This window comes from Ceratotherium simum, chromosome 22 (genome assembly GCF_057802395.1).
Source record: "Ceratotherium simum simum isolate JZ-2026a chromosome 22, ASM5780239v1, whole genome shotgun sequence".
NCBI classification, from domain to species: Eukaryota; Metazoa; Chordata; class Mammalia; order Perissodactyla; family Rhinocerotidae; genus Ceratotherium; species Ceratotherium simum.
In genome coordinates, this window is record NC_141921.1 from 13,349,810 (window position 1) to 13,366,532 (window position 16,723).

General features: G+C 39.6%; 1 protein-coding gene across 5 annotated transcripts in view; it reads right to left on the bottom strand.

Moving 5' to 3' along the window:
- Positions 1-16,723, bottom strand: part of NASP (nuclear autoantigenic sperm protein) — a 34,407-nt gene that overhangs the window by 6,459 nt on the left and 11,225 nt on the right. For 2 of the 5 annotated variants that reach the window (XM_087446023.1, XM_004442022.3), the window contains exons 2-6: positions 11,875-11,925; positions 8,749-8,859; positions 6,599-6,679; positions 5,013-5,119; positions 2,858-3,856 (exon numbers count right to left, since the gene is read on the bottom strand). In XM_087446023.1, coding sequence (XP_087302149.1) covers positions 2,858-3,856; positions 5,013-5,119; positions 6,599-6,679; positions 8,749-8,859; positions 11,875-11,925 — 1,349 coding nt within the window. Of the gene's footprint in view, positions 1-2,857; positions 3,857-5,012; positions 5,120-6,598; positions 6,680-8,748; positions 8,860-11,469; positions 11,556-11,874; positions 11,926-16,723 lie in introns of those variants that run through there. The other 3 variants (XM_087446025.1, XM_087446024.1, XM_004442025.3) reach the window with 3 other exon arrangements.

Consider the following 16,723-nt stretch of genomic DNA (forward strand, 5'->3'; position numbering starts at 1 on the left):
TTCATGGAATGATGGAGAGGGAGCTAGGTTAATGAGAAAGCCATTACTTTAAAACAATACTTTCCAACCTGGTAACCTGTACCCAGGTATTAATGGGAATGCCCTGATATCCTCAGTAAAGAGATCTGTTAAAATATTTTCCAAGCTTCTCGGAAAATGGAATCTTCTTTGTGGTATGCCTATTACCATTCTTCAGAGAAAGGGTAACACTATTTTATTCCATTTCTCTGATCTCATGGCCTCTTCGAAACAACATGGGCACAGAGCAGTACAAACAAGAAGAATGATTCTTATTTTTTTTTTTTGACAAGGAAGATTGACCCTGAGCTAACAGCTGTGCCCATCTTCCTCTATTTTGTATGTGGAATGCTGCCACAGCATGGCTTGATGAGTGGTGCGCAGGTCTGTGCCCAGGATTCAAACCCGAGAACCCCAGGGCGCCAAAGCAGAGCGCGTAAACTTAACCACTAAGCCACCAGGCCAGCCCCCAAGAAGAATGATTCTTAAAGGCAAAGTCAAGTCAGTCTGCTGATTCTCTGCTTATTCCAGCACTCCCACAGGATCAAGTCAGGTAACCACTAGAGATTGACCAGTATAATCTGAGCGTGGCCAAGCTTCATGCCTAAAATTTTGAAATTTTTTTTACTTACCAATCTCATGTAGCATGACAATTAGAAAAGAACAGACCAGGGGCCGGCCTGGTGGGGCAAGCAGTTAAGCGTGCGTGCTCCACTGCGGCGGCTCAGGGTTCGCCGGTTCAGATCCTGGGCGCGCACTGACACACTGCTTGGCAAGCCATGCTATGGCGGCGTCCCATATAAAGTGGAGGAAGATGGGCATGGATGTTAGCCCAGGGCCAGTCTTCCTCAGCAAAAAGAGGAGGATTGGCAGATGTTAGCTCAGGGCCGATCTTCCTCACAAAAAAAAAAGAAAAAAAGAAAAGAACAGACCAATTATCTTTGTAAGGAATATGGACAGCCCAAGAGGTGGTAGGAAATGGGTTGTCAAGGGAAACCACTAGCAAGATTCCTGCAGGCTAGTGGGTGTTGCCACAGAAAGAGTGATAAAGCCCTGAAAGGAAGAGCCTGGGCCCTAAAGCCAGACAGTCTGGGTAAATCCCCCACCCCCCACCCCTTACTGGCTATGTGACTAAGGCAAACTACTTAACCTCTTTCTGCCATTTCTTCATCTGTAAAATACGGAAAACTGCAACTTCTTTATAAGTAAGTAGAAGAGCACCTGGCGCATACACTAAAAAAATTCAACTGACAACTCCTAGGGCTTCTATACGTAATTTAAAAAAAGAGTGACCAAGAAATTTCTGGTAAGAGGTAGGTTAAGGGAGGAGATAAAAAAAGTTGCCTTGCTCAGTGTGAGGTAGCTTGGGAAGAACGATACATTTAAGTCAGATCTAGGTTTGGATCCCAGTACTATGAACTTACTATCTGACCCCAAACAAGTCACAAAACTCCTAAGCTCCAATTTCTTCATTGCTATAACTGGAATAATACTACCTACTACATAGTATTAATGTATGTGAGAGAGCTCTAACAATGTTACTTGTGACCCAATTTAACAGTTTTTGAACAAACTGTGGAGAAATGACAACTCTACTGTAGCTTATTATTCAAAATCCAACTTAAGAGAGCCAGCAGAGCTTTTCACTATCTTTGCTCACTATCATTAAAGATCAAGACATGGAGTTTTTTAAAAACTTGAGAAATTCACTTCTGTGCTTTTTCCATAAAGAACTCCTAAAGCCCCAGTAAGCAGCCCAGTGGTGCTACTATTTAGCCAATTCACTTTTGGTTACCATGTCTGTGCTGGCTGGAGTGCAGGGACCTGCACATAGGTAGAAGGAAGTTTCTACCAGAACGAGCTGCAAATACTGATAATGGGTCTTTGAAAATCTAAAACTTAAGAGAACTCTTAAGTAGTCTGGCAATTATATTAAGTAATAACAATTAATTGAAATATATCTGTTATTAATATCAATGTTAGATGAACCTTATAAACAGTAGAATCCTCAAATGATAGTACAACTCAAGTCAGACGTGCCAATTATGTAATTACTAATTAGAGGCTTATACATCTTGATGAAATTGAATCACAATTAGACCAATAATCCTATACAAAGCATCCATACTTTATAGCGTAACAAAAACCAGTTTAGCAGCCAAAGCAAGCATGAAATGGAGGGGAGGAAAGCAGCAAGAGGGCTAACGGTTAAGTTTTGTTATCTTTTGGAGTGGGCTAATTTAACTAATGTGAATAAGCCTCTAAACACTTCCTAAAGACTAAAAGTAAAGAGAGTCACCAGAATTCTTTCATTGTGGTGATAGGACATTCAAGGGTTAACTGCCTTCATTTAAGTGGCATGCCTGCTTAAGTGTACCAATTCAGTGGATTCTACTGCTCTAATCCTGCTTCTTAAAGCAGAGAAAAGGAAGCATGTGAACAGTAAGTAAAAAAAATCCAGAGGCATGCAAGTGAACATCCATTCAGCATTCTCTGCCAGCCTAGCCCACTATTTCCCTACCTACCCCACCGCCCAGCCACCTTTATTGGCTAGTATGGTGCAACAAGTTACTGACAGCTAGCCAAGTCTCAGAAATCACAGAGGCCTATTCTGCAGTTAGTAAAAGCGTTAGTTTATAAGCCAGCTAAAGATGACTTGCTTTTCATTTAACTTCTCAACTTATCACAACTTTCTTAAACTACCCCCATTTTCATTTAGCCCTTTCCTAATCCAAAGGCAGACGGAAAATCCTGAATGGAAGGCTGACTTTTACCCAGGATTAGTGAGTCAAATGCAGAATGTACTCCACCCACTGTAGCTCTTGAATATCCCAGTTACCTTCACCCTCTTTCATCTGTTCTTCTCTCTCCTGTGTTTCTTCCTTAGCAGCTATCTTAACTTTGTCTTCAGGGGATTTCTTAGTAGCCCCCTGGGCTACCTTGGTCTCAACCCCATCTCCAGCTGCCTCAGACTCTTGCATAAACAGCTTAGTCTCCTCCTGGCTAGGAAGCAACTCTAACCTGACTGTCTCCTCTAGTCCTGAGCCCTCTTTTGTTTCTTTTGGTCCTTCTGCATTAGTCTGTGGTTCAACAGGAGTCTGATCTCCTGCAGCTGACAGTCCATTGACTGCACCATCCTTAGGGAGAACTGTGGCCTCCTGCCCAGGCTTCTCAGAGACTTCTGATCCAGCTTCTGCAGCCTCTGTTGTCACCTCTGGTGACTCTTCAGCAGGAGGCACTTCTTGCCCTACCAGCTGCTCAAGAACAGCCTTTCCTGGCTCATTTTCAGAGGCAGCTACCTGCTCCTTTGGCTCATCCCCACCCACATCCACTGGCTTGACTATTGGATCTACAGACTCTGCTTCTACCTCCGCTGCAGTGCACTGCTTTTCTAGAGTCACAATAGGCTGCTCCTCTGAAGCTTCTTTTGGCTCCTCCTCTACGCTCTCAGTTATTTCTCCCTGCTTCTCTTGACCTCCTTTTTCTGTGTCCTCTTCTTGGATGTCAGCTCCAGAACCTGATTTTCCTCCCTCAGCATCTGGTGCTTCCTGTTCTGGCTTCCCAGAAGTGACCCCAGCTTCATTTAGTCCTTCTGGTGCTGCTGCTGCTTTTGCTTCTTTAGTGGTTTCAGTTAACTGATCTGGAGTTGATTCAACTTTTTCCTGTAGTTCCTCTGCAGGCTCACTTACATCCATATCTTCTCTTCCACTCTTCTCCGTTTCAGTCTCCTGTTCTTTCTCAGTTTCAGGCTCTACCAGAGACTTGTCTTCTATTTTTTTGGCTTCTTTTTCTCCCATGGCGTCATAAACCTGTTCTCTCAACTCTTCCCTTGCTTCCTCTACATGGTTAAAGAACATGAAGCATAAACATGTCTTCGAGTTTAATGATAAAGGCATAAATGGAAACTAAAAATACATTCCCTTTAAACTCTCAAACAGCCTGGCTTAAGTTTTAGCAGATGGCTAAAAATTATCTGGCCCCTTGAGAAAAGCAAAGGGAAAAGCCCCAGACAGCAGAGCAACTTATTGCAAAAGAAACCCAAGCTCCTTAAATTACATACCGTTTTACTTGAGCATTCTGACTATCAGTTAGGTTAGAGATGCCAAGCTTTACATTCTCCTCTCAACATTATAGACCTCCTTCTGATATGTAAAACTCTAGTGGCCAAACTCAGTTTAGAAATTAACATTTAGGGGCCGGCCCCGTGGCTTGGTGGTTGAGTGCGCGCGCTCCACTGCTGGCGACCGGGGTTCGGATCCCGGGCTCGCACCGACGCGCTGCTTCTCCGGCCATGCTGAGGCTGCGTCCCACATGCAGCAACTAGAAGGATGTGCAGCTATGACACACAACTATCTACTGGGGCTTTGGGGGAAAAAATAAATAAATAAAATCTTTAAAAAAAAAAAAAAAAGAAATTAACATTTAATTTTCTTAGACACAAAAAATGTAAAAGGGCTCCGAAAGCATTGCTATTAAAATAAATGAGCTGGGCCGGCTCTGTGGCTTAGCGGTTAAGTGCGCGCGCTCTGATGCTGGCGACCCGGGTTCGGATCCCGGGAGCGCCCCGAGGCACCACTTCTCCGTCCAATGTGAGGCCGAGTCCCACGTACAGCAACTAGAAGGATGTGAATCTATGACATACAACTATCTACTGGGGCTTTGGGGGGAAAAAACTGAATAAATAAAATCTTTAAAATAAATGAGCTGCACAGACTTTTAAAAATTTGCATCATAAAAATATTTAAGGTTGTTATAACATGTAAAACATCAATTTAAATAAAGCCAGATTTATTTGGGAAATTAAGTTATCCTCTTACAAAAACCCACTGTCAGTTTCAGTAATCAGCTACCTCCACTGCAGTCTCCACCAGATGCAGGTGTCACCCCTGGCATTTTAGGAGAGACCATCTGGGATAGGGAGAGGCCTACTTCCATCACTTGTACATAAGAAATATATGTCGCATCTCTTAAATGTCACATGCAACTCTACATACCATCTATGTTATCATTATTTTCCACCGATTCGTCTTCTGTTTTTTCTCCTTCCTCCTCTTCCACATGCACACCTTCCAGAGCATTTCCCAACACACCATTCTCCATTCTAGAAGAACAAAAGGAGAAAGCACCAAAGCTATGACGGTTAGAACCTAACAATTTTTGTAAGACAGAAACTGTAGTCCTATGTTATAAAAACAACAGAAGAGTAAGCACATGCAGAAAATGGAAACTACAAGTACTCATGGCAAGAAAAGCAATGATCAAAACTTCTAATATAAATCAAGGCTGTCAGAGCAACGAAGGAAAGAAGCATACCTTCATCCAGCCACCTGAAAAGCACTGATGACTCTTGTCAAAAAAAAAACAAGATCGGTATATATTCCCTTTACAATAAGGCCATATTTCCCCAACTTAACATCCACCCACATTTCTCCACATGGTCAAAAAGATTCTGGCAAGATTTTCATGACAAATCATCAGAATGCTCTACAAAATTAGAAAATCTACCAGAACTGAGATTAAATTGATCACAGATTATTTGCTAGTTTGTGTACCTTCAATATATTTTATTCTGGTTAATAAAATCTGGTGGAAAATACACAACTTTCCAATAGTTAAGACTACTTGTGAGTCTTATTTACTAAAATGACATTCTCACATGCTAGTGTTTTCAAATTGTCCTTCACTCAATCCTTGTTAAACAAGATGACTGTTTTGGGGTAGCTGAGAGTGCTTTTAAAGGTTCTCTCTGTATACTGGACTTTGTTAAATTATTGACCATTCACTAATGGAAAGACCTCTGCTTCTAATGACCCCAAAAGTCAAAACCTAAGTATAACTTTGCTTTTTGCATCAAAATTTTGAAACTTCATTTTAAAACTTCCATCAATATTTCATGGTCCTTCTAAACCCCCTTTCTTAAGTAAAACCAGTCTCACATAGCTCATGTGAAATCTCAAAGCTAGGAAACAATCTTAGCAAAGAAAGAAACAGTTTTGGTTGTGTTTTTTTTTTTTTTTGGGAGGAGGACCAGCCCTGAGCTAACGTCTGCCAATCCTCCTCTTTTTTGCTGAGGAAGACTGGCCCTGGGCTAACATCCATGCCCATCTTCCTCTACTTTATATGGGACACCGCCACAGCATGGCCTGATAAGCGGTGCGTTGGTGCGCGCCCAGGATCTGAACCGGCGAACCCCGGGCCGCCACACCGCAGCGCACACACTTAACCGCTTGCACCACGGGGCTGGCCCCAAAGAAACAGTTTTTATTTTATTTATTTATTTATTTATTTTATTTTTTTTTTTTTAAAGATTTTATTTATTCATTTTTTCCCCCCAAAGCCCCAGTAGATAGTTGTATGTCGTAGGTTCACATCCTTCTAGTTGCTGTACGCGGGACCCGGCCCCGGGTTGGACGGAGATATGGTGCCTCGGGGCGCGCCCGGGATCCGAACCCGGGCCGCCAGCATCAGAGCGCGCACACTTAACCGCTAAGCCACGGAGCCGGCCCAAGAAACAGTTTTTAAATAGACCATCAACGTGATACAAACATCCTACTTATAAACTGTGGTTTGAAAGACATACCTTGCCAACTCCAGAAGTGATTTCCCATAGAAAAAGAAGGCTTCTCCACACTCATTAGCAGTCTCTCCATACTTCTTACCTCTATAAAGAGAGTGAACATCTAAGATCTGAATTAACATCTAGTCTAAAACATTTATTTCTGGTTCTTTAGTTATAAAATGACATTTCTTCAGTAACACATCCTTCTAGGAAACCAATACTCCTATCCTCTTGCTTTCAAGTAACAACGCATAAAGTTAATGTATGTAAAAGCCTTTAGGGCCAGCCCTGTGGCTTGGTGGTTAAATGCGCGCGCTGCGATGCTGGTGGCCCGGGTTCGGATCCCGGGTGCGCATCGAGGCACCGCTTCTCCGTTCATCCTGAGGCCGAGTCCCACATACAGCAGATAGAAGGATGTGCAGCTACAACATACAACTATCCACTGGGGCTTTGGGGGGAAAAAATAAAATAAAATAAAATCTAAAAAAATAAAATAAAATAAAAGCCTTTAAAACAATGCTTAGAAATACAGATAGCACTATACATAAGTTTTAACTATTAATATCTAGACAAGAAAGAGGGATGGGAAAAAAAAAAATCACACAAGTGTGATAAATGGGAAGGTGGAGGTACTCTATGTGGAGCAAGGAGACCAGCTTTCATGGAGTAAAGGATTGGCCTAAGTCCACACAAAGGCCAATTAACGGCCTTGAGAGTCTAGTGAGAGTAACTAGAGACACTAAGCAGGATATATTGCAATGAGGGTCATGTTTAAGGGTAGCCTACCAGATTAAAACAGTGCATCTCAAATCTTCCCCCTAAATACCCTTAATGGTAGGACAGTGAGAATACTGATCCCCAGGAATTTGGTAAGAATAAGCTAAGAATGTGTTTACTTGTGCTTAATCTCAAAAACTTAGATTTTAACATTTTACATTATAAGATAATCATACATTTTTATATAAAGATACCTAAATACGTAGCATCAGATAAAATGTGGGCTCTATTCTTAGCACACCACTGAATATCAGAGCCCCAGTTCTTCAGGCCCAGGTGGTGACAAATAAAGATAGCAGAGGCCAGGAATCAGACAAGAGATTACTGCAGACATCCAGGAATAAGATTCTGTTCTAGATGTTGGGAGAGGGAGTGGGGGCTGGGAAAAGAATGGGCTGATATTACCCTGACTGACTAAAAAGAAGAAATAAAGAAGCCAGAGGCTTTTAACCATAGTGAGCCTCAAACCTGAAACTCAGAATTATTATAAGCATTTCTTCCCCCCCACCCCCAAAGCCCCAGTAGATAGTTGTATGTCATAGTTGCACATCCTTCTAGTTGCTGTATGTGGGACGCGGCCTCAGCATGGCTGGGGAAGCGGTGCGTCGGTGCGCGCCCGGGATCTGAACCCAGGCCGCCAGCAGCGGAGCACATGTACTTAACCGCTAAGCCACGGGGCCGGCCCTAAGCATTTCTTTTTTAAGGAAGATCTCTTCAACTCAACTGGATATAGTGTAATCAACTAAGCAGGAAATATGACTAACTTTAATTGCTATTGGTAACAGTATCTTAGAGGAAAACTAGCTCAAACTAAGTCATAGGCTGAAAGGCTACCGCTAAAGATTTAACTTACACTTTTTCTCTCTCAGCTCCAGAGATACATTAAAGTCTTTGGTTAAAGTAAGTCACTTTTGAGGCACTAACACTAACCTGTCCCCCCAAGATATAGATATATATGGCCACCTGGTAGTAACTGCCAACTTCCCAGCAGTTGCACCAGATAACACAGTTGCTTAAGAATTTATAAAAATACTGTGCTAATAATAGCATTAGTGGTAGGGTGACCACCATCATGGCTTGCTTGGGACTAAGGAGTTTCCCCACACACAGAACTTCAAGTGTTAAAATTGGAAAAGCCCCAGAACAAACCAGGACAAGTTGGTCACCCTAATTAGTGGTGGCTAGAAAACAAATTACCTTATTTAGGAAAAATCAAAGGCTGAAATTGCTCAGTGATACGTAGCGTTTATAGTTAGTTACAGGAATAAACTCGTACATGAAAAATAATCAAATCTTTTAAACTCTTGCTTCATTCTTTTTCCCCATAAAACAAGTTTTTATGACTCAAGTTTATTAGGAACATAGTATCACATCATGGCAAACACAGTACTTACAAAAGACTAGCTGCTTCCTGGAATGCATTGACAGCTGCTGGAATATCCCCCATCACCAGATGTTTCTGTCCTAAACCCAGTAGTTTCTTTGCTTCACTATCCACATCCAGACTGCAAGAAAAAGATTCTTTTCAAATGTCAAATTCTTTTTTAAACGAACACTTTTTGAATACTTGCTACATTTAAACCATAATTGTTCCTTTAATTTCTTTAAACTTTTGAACTACTCTGGCAAGGCTTAGCTAACTCACACTTATTTATCACTACAAAAGCAAAAGAAATTTCAAAGGCAACCTTCTCCGAGTTTGACTAGAATATTTTCTCTTAACAGTTTACCTACTCACAAAGTCTATATTGTATGTTACTGTAAATATTTGCTAATTAAGCAACAAATAAAAAAGGAATCATAAAAGAACCATAAATTCGTATAGCAAGCTGTACTAGCTTAAAGAAAAATTAAATCAAGAAACATTTAGGGCAAAAGGCAGTGATCTCAAGATCAAGACAATGTGGTACTGGCATAAATAAAAGCAAATAGATCAAATGGAACAGAATGCAAAAACAGATCCACACACATGGCCAACTGAAATTATGACCAAGGTTCCAAGCCAATTCAATGGGGAAAGAATACTCTTTTCAACAAGTGGTGCTGGAATAATTGGATATCCACATGCAAGCCACGTGAATCTCAACCCTTATCTCACATCATATACAAAAATTAACTTGAAATGGATCATAAACTTTCTAAATGTAAGATTTAAAACCATAAACTTCTAGAAGAAAATATAGGAGAAAAATCTTGTTAACTTTTGAGTTTGGCAAATACCTCTTAAATATGAAAGAAAAAGCACAAACTATAAAAGGAGGGGAATTGGTGCCAGCTCCACAGTGTAGTGGTTGGGTTTGGTATGCTCTGCTTCAGCGGCCTGGGTTTGTGGGTTTGGACCTACACCACTCATCAGCAGTGCTGTGGTAGCTACCCACATACAAAATAGAGGAAGACTGGCACAGATGTTACCTCAGGGCTAATCTTCCTCATGAAAAAAAAAAAAAAGGAGGGGGGGTGTCAATAAACTAGACAAACTATTAAATCCAAATTTCCTTGAAAAATTCAAACAATCACATGAGTGCTTTTCCTAAAGACAACCATTGTTCCTACTTCAGTATGCAGAAGTAGTAGCCATACTTCCCATTTTGTCACAGAGAATATTATAATGCCACATAGTGAAGGGCTGAGAATAAACTTATTAGCTTGTAGCAATTCATCAGGAATGTTCCTAAGTGAAATTGGTAGTATTTTATATCATGGACATTCTTAAGTGAAACTGCTAGTGAACAACAAAAGAACTACTCATACTGTTTGGTGCCACTGCCTTGACTTATGTTAAGGCGCCAGCAGGTTTATTCACCATTGCTTTTGCACCATTAGTGCCAATGTCAACACACTGAAAAAGACAAATGGTCTTCTTATTATGAAAATAGTTTTGATCTCGCAGATTCTCTGAAGGAGTCTTAGGGACCCCAAGGGTGTACAGACTATACATTGAGAACTGCTGAATAAGAGCATGGACCAACATCCAAAAGATGAGAATATGTAGGTACAGATTTATCGTAGAATGTTAAGGAATTTCTCTTCCTATTGCTTATTCACGGAACAAACACAAACAAAGTAGAACTATCAAGTAAGAGCAAGAAGAGAGGTGATGGTATTGAACATTTAAGAAAATGTTAAGAAAAAGTTATTCAGCAGAATGGGAAAATAACTTGACTGGGGAAACGTGTTATAACTGCCAGATAGTACTAAATATCTACTTCAGGTCAACTGTTAAGAATTTATGATGGTTGGAAAAAGTCATGCAACCATCCTTCATGTTTCTCTCAGAATCCGAGTATCGTCCTCTTCAAAAAATCATAACTGCTTATAATACTGATAATCACATATCAGCACTGTGTGGCAGGGGTCAGGCAGCCTAGCTACATTTATTGCCTAGCTACATTTACTTATGCCTAGTCCAGAAATTTAAATATTATGGTATATCCCAAGAGTCACCCTCTAAAATGGTCATGTGAATGTGTGTTTAGGACCAATCCTGAGTGGTACTCCTTCTACCCAAAAACCAGACTGACTCACAAATCATTAAGTAGTATTTTTAGAAGTCACAGTTTACATAACCAAGATGACAAGAGGATTTAAGACCACAACATGAAAAACATAACATAAAAAAACAAACAGGGGCCAGCCAGAGGGCGCAAGCGGTTAAGTATGCGCGCTCCACTGCAGTGGCCTGGGACTCGCAGGTTGGGAACCCCTGGCGCGCACCGATGCACCACTTGTTAAGCCATGCTGTGGCGGCGTCCCATAAAGTAGAGGAAGATGGCCACGGATGTTAGCTCAGGGCCAATCTTCCTCAAGACAAAAAAAAGGGGGGGGGGAGGATTGGCATCAGATGTTAGCTCAGGGCTAGTCCTCCTCACCAAACCAAACCAAACCAACAAGCAAAAAAAACCTAAAGATCCTTTAAAAACAGATGTGCAGATATTCTGCAGAAGGATTAAACAGAATTTAGAACAGTGCTTCTCAACCTAAGTGATCTTAAGAATTATCAGGAAACTTTTCTAAAACACACAAACCTGAATTCTATCTCAAGCTTAAATAAAATCTCTAGGGATGCAGCCCAGGAATCTACCTTTTGGATAAACTTTCTAGTTAATTATGCTTACCTCTGGTTAATAACTTTGGTCACATCAAGATGGGGAAGTTACGTAGAAGTAGATGTTGGCTCGATATAAAATTTAAAACTTTTAAACTAGAATAACAACAAAATTGAAAATGGCAATCTTACAAAATAGTGATCTAATTTATCAGTAAAAGCATTCAAAGAAAGAATAGGTTAGCATTTGCCAGACATGTACTGCGTAACTAAACTTTCAATTCTAATCTTCTAACCAAATGCAAAAACCCTGAAGACATCAATTGCCAGGACTCCACACTTTAAATTACAGACAAGTACCTTAATATTCACTCATTCTTGTTACCTATTAAATATAATGAAACTAACTGCCCTCAAGTTATATAGTTTATATTCGAGATAAAAATCTAAAATTGCACCATGTAAATAAGCTTACCTCTCCACTTTATCTGCAGAGGTAGAAGGAGCAGGAGCATCATCTTCAATTCTGTAATGAAAAATTAAGTGGAAAAAAGTAAAAATGGAGGCTATTTTAAGCCTGGAAATTAAATAAATTAAGAAAAATATAAAGCCATAAAAAGAGCTACTATTTATTAAATACCCAATGTGATTTAAGATCTTAAAAGTAATATTTACTTAGATTATCAAATTTAATCCTCACTCATTAAATATCTGTTAAATGTTTATTTGCTGGCATGAGGTATACTACAATAAACAAGACAGTCACATCCTAGCTTTAGGTTTATGATCAGATGCAAGAGAATGAAGTATTTTTGTTATAATGCAACATATGCATTCCTGAAAAATCTCATTCTGTACAACTGCTCAGTAAATATAAGGTTTATGGTTTTAAAAAAGGAAGAAGTCAAGTTTCCCAGAACATTCATTTTTGAAAAGTTCTAATAAATATCTTTAAAACACTTCACAGGCAGGCCGACCCGGGGCGTAGCGGTTAAGTGTGCGTGCTCCACTGCGGCAGCACAGGGTTCACAGGTTCGGATCCCTGGCAGGTACCAACACACTGCTTGTCAAGCGGTGCTGTGGTGGCATCCCATATCTTCATAGTTGTGTTTACTGAAAAGGTCTAGAAATAATTACCAACTCAGTAGCAATGAGTACCCCCTTGCACCCAGAGTGTGTTCTTGAAAATCCATTTCCCAGTAAAAGGAACCAATTATTGAGAAATAATTGATTCTACGCCATGGCAGGGGAAGTCCAAAGGTGAGTCTGGGACAATTTCATGCCAGAAAGCAACAAAGCTATATCTAATATTACTTAGGATCATAACTACTTATGGTCATGCCAAAAGGAATTATAAAGCAAATATGGAGAATCCGGGGAAAAGCATAGGAAGAGTTCTTTGTACTATTTTTTGCAACTTTTCTATAAATTTAACATGTTTCATAATAATTCACAAAAATGTTACAAAAACATTCTCAGGAGCCAATCCGAATAAAATTCCACTGGCCAAAAGAGGGTCAATTTGAGCATCAACAAAGATAATAACTACCACGGACTGAAAAACTTCGCATATGTTTAAATCAATGAGTTCTCGATGATACAAACAAAAACAAAAAAATCATTAGTTATCTTTGGAGAAAGATAGGAGACCACTGCATTATTTTGAAAATTATAAAGGGAAAGAAGAGTTTACGTTTTCTTTACAATACAATTGTACCTTAGGTAGGTTTTAAGGCAGGGTTGACTTAAGTTATTACATAAGAACCCTACAGACTGACAACACCATGCACTTAAATCCTTGCCATTTTTACCTGCTCCATCATCGGTTTTCACCTATATTCCAAAGGCAACATTTAGATAAGGACATATATTACTTATACATGTGCCCCCAAATCAGACCAGAGCTTAAATCAAGAACCATTACCTCTCAAATGAGAGCTGAGAATGCTGTTAGTTGTGGTGAAATAGAGAAAAGGAAAGAACAGTGGGGAAAGGGGCAACTTTACTACCAAGTACTAACACCTCAGAAGGAATAAATTAGAATTGGAGTACATACAGCAAGAGAGCTAGAAGTGAGAGAGAGGAAGCTGTAGGAGCTAAAAGAGCTTTCCAGTATAGACAATTACTGAAAACTCCCCAAAAGGTTAAATATACACACACAAACAGAACAGAGTTGATCAGTTTTACACACTTGGACTTTCTTGTTTAGCTATACCAAATTTATGAAAATAGATATGTAATATATGCAATATGGACGAAACAAATGAACAATGAAAAAGTAGCTTACTCAATTCAATACATATTTAGTTAAATAGACATTTTAGTACCTACAATGTGCTAAGCATTGGAGACAGTCTCCAACAAAACAGTTAAAGCAGAGAGAACTTGTTTAGAAGCAGAGAAAGGTAGAGGAGTTAAATGACAGGTGAGGATGAACTATATTGGAGTCTGAGTCCTAGAACATGCTTTAGAGATAAAAAGTTGTCAGTTACTTTCAGCAGGATCCAAAATCTTTGCTCCCAATTCCTAATCCTTTTGTGAATATTATACTGGTCTACAAGTTTGAGGATCAAGTCCGAGGAATAAGAAAAAAAAAATGGAGTTGAAAATAAGCAGAGACTTCACAGCTAGAGCCACAGGGATGAGGTACAATTTAAAAGGTAGTGCTTTCAGCTGCAGGTAAGCAAGCAGGCAATCTGCCCAGAACCCTGGAATGACCTTGGATCCTTATCTACAAACACTTTCTAGCATAGCCAGTTATGTTCATATAGTTTCACTAAGGGGTTATTCTGGCCAAATTCCATCACAGAACTTCTCAAGTTACCTATGATTGAAGGACTAGATTTTTTTATTTCCAACATGTAACAGATGGGTTTTTACGTAAAATAAAAGTCAGAGTAATATCAAATTTCTTTGTTTCTAAATGCTGACTCCAAATATTTATACTTATCTCTTTGTAGACCAGTAACAAAAAGTTCAGAAACCAACACTAGTTTATGGACCACACAATGTGGGAGTTAACAGAAATGTCCAAATAGAGTATATGAGTACTAAAAGTAAACACATTAGTGCTGCACATACATGCTACAAACATTCAGGCACCAGCGGCAACAGGAATAAATAAAATGTTTTGTACCCCACAAAGGTGAGGGGTGAGGTACAATACTCTTTGACTTTCACTGTTAGCCATGGTAGAAGTTAACAGGGACCACAGGGACCAGATTCACCCTCCCACCTCACACAACTGAAAAAAAACAGCCAAAATACATGAAACATCAGTTTTCAGACACTTAACAACTAGTAGCACAACACAGTGATCTGAGAGAATGGAAACAAATGAGGTGAACCCTACTAGTGTCCCCAGCTTACTGCCTAGAGAGTTTTGTCCACAAGATAGAGGAGGAACTCAGAGTCCATCTCACAAAAGTGAGAACAAGTTCCAGGTTTGGGGAGGCGTAGGTGGCTAGAATTTACAGGACAAAATAGAGAGGAGAGAGTGAGCTCTACAGATCTGCAGAGGGTTCCCTCCAGTCTTTAGCTAAGTGCTGATCTGCTTATGCATAAGAAAACTGAGACCTAGGAAAGAAAGGAGTACATGGAACAATCCTCACAGGTCACACACAGGGTCTGGAATAACTCATGTTCTCATAGCCAGAGTAGGAAGACCTGCTACCACACATGGCATCAAATACTACTTTAGTAATGGAGTTAAATTAGCACTGAAGACTGTTCCAGACCTGCCTAACAAAATTTAAAGGCAAACTTCAAAAGGACTGAAGTTACTGTTACTGTTTCCAAGTAACTGCATCCCAAACAAAGTCAAAATATATTCAAGTGAATTAAAAAAATCCTGCATCCAACAAACATCACAATATCTGATAAATTATATAAATTAAAAATTATCAAGCCATCCCTGATGGTCTAGTGGTTAAAGTTTGGCACACTCTGCTTCAGCAGCCTGGGTTCAGTTCCCAGGCGCAGAACCACACCACTCATCTGTCAGTAGCCATGCTGTGGCAGCGGCTCACAGAACTAGGACTTACAACTAGAATATACAACTATGTACTGGGGCTTTGGGGAGGAAGAAAAAAAAAATTATCAGGCAAACAAAGAAGCAGGAAATTAAAACCCATAATGAAAAAAAAAAAAAGAAATCAACAGAAACAGACCCAGAAATGATACAGATGATAGAATCAGACAAGAACATTAAAGCAGTTATTTTAAATATATTCCACATACTCATGCTTTCCTTTACTTTCTTGAGCATGATGATGCAATAAATGAAAAATTTAAAAAAAGATCCAAACCAAACTTCTGGAGACGAAAAATACACTTCATAGGGTTAACAATAATCAGACTCTGAAGAAAATGACTCATGAACTTAAAGATACAGCAAAAGAAACTATCCAAAATGAATACACAAAGACTTAAAAAAAAAAATAGAACTTTATGAATGTGAGACACTAAGCAGACTAATATACATGCTAACTGGACTCCCTGAAGGGATTGTGGGGGATGGAGTAGGAAGGAAAATATTTCAAGAAATGATGGCAAAAACAAAAAAGAGAAATGATGGCAGAAAATTTGCCAATTTTGATAAGAAGTATATATCCACAGATCCAAGAATCAACAAAACCCAAGCAGAAGAAACAACACACTAAGGCACATCATAATCAAATTATTGAAAACCAGTGATAGAACCCCCCCCCCAACCAAATCAGGCAAAGGAAAAAAGACACCTTACATACAGAATCAGAATAACAACAACAAAAAAAGAATGACAGCCAACTTGTTACAAACAATGCAAGCTGGAAGACAGTAAAGGAGTATCTTTAAAGTACTGAAAAAAAAAAACTATCAACCTATTCTATACTAGAGAATTATCTTTCAAAAATAAGAGTGAAATAAAGCCTTTTCTTTCATACCAAAGCAGAGAGAATTCATCACCATTAGACTGTCATTAGAAGTAATGTTTTAAAGGAAGTCTAGGCAGAAGGAAAATAATACCAGGTAGAAATCTGGATCCACACAAATAACAAAAAACATCGAGGGCCGGCCCCGTGGCTTAGTGGTTAAGTGCGCCCGCTCCGCTGCTGGCGGCCGGGGTTCGGATCCCAGGTGTGGACGGACACACCGCTTCTCCCGCGATGCTGAGGCCACGTCCCACATACAGCAACTAGAAGGATGTGCAGCTATGACATACAACTATGTACTGGGGCTTTGGGGGGGCGAATATAAATAAATAAAATCTTCAAAAAACATCGAAAACGGTAAATATAAAATATTTTTTTCTTTTTATCTTTTTCTTTCAACTTTATATAAAT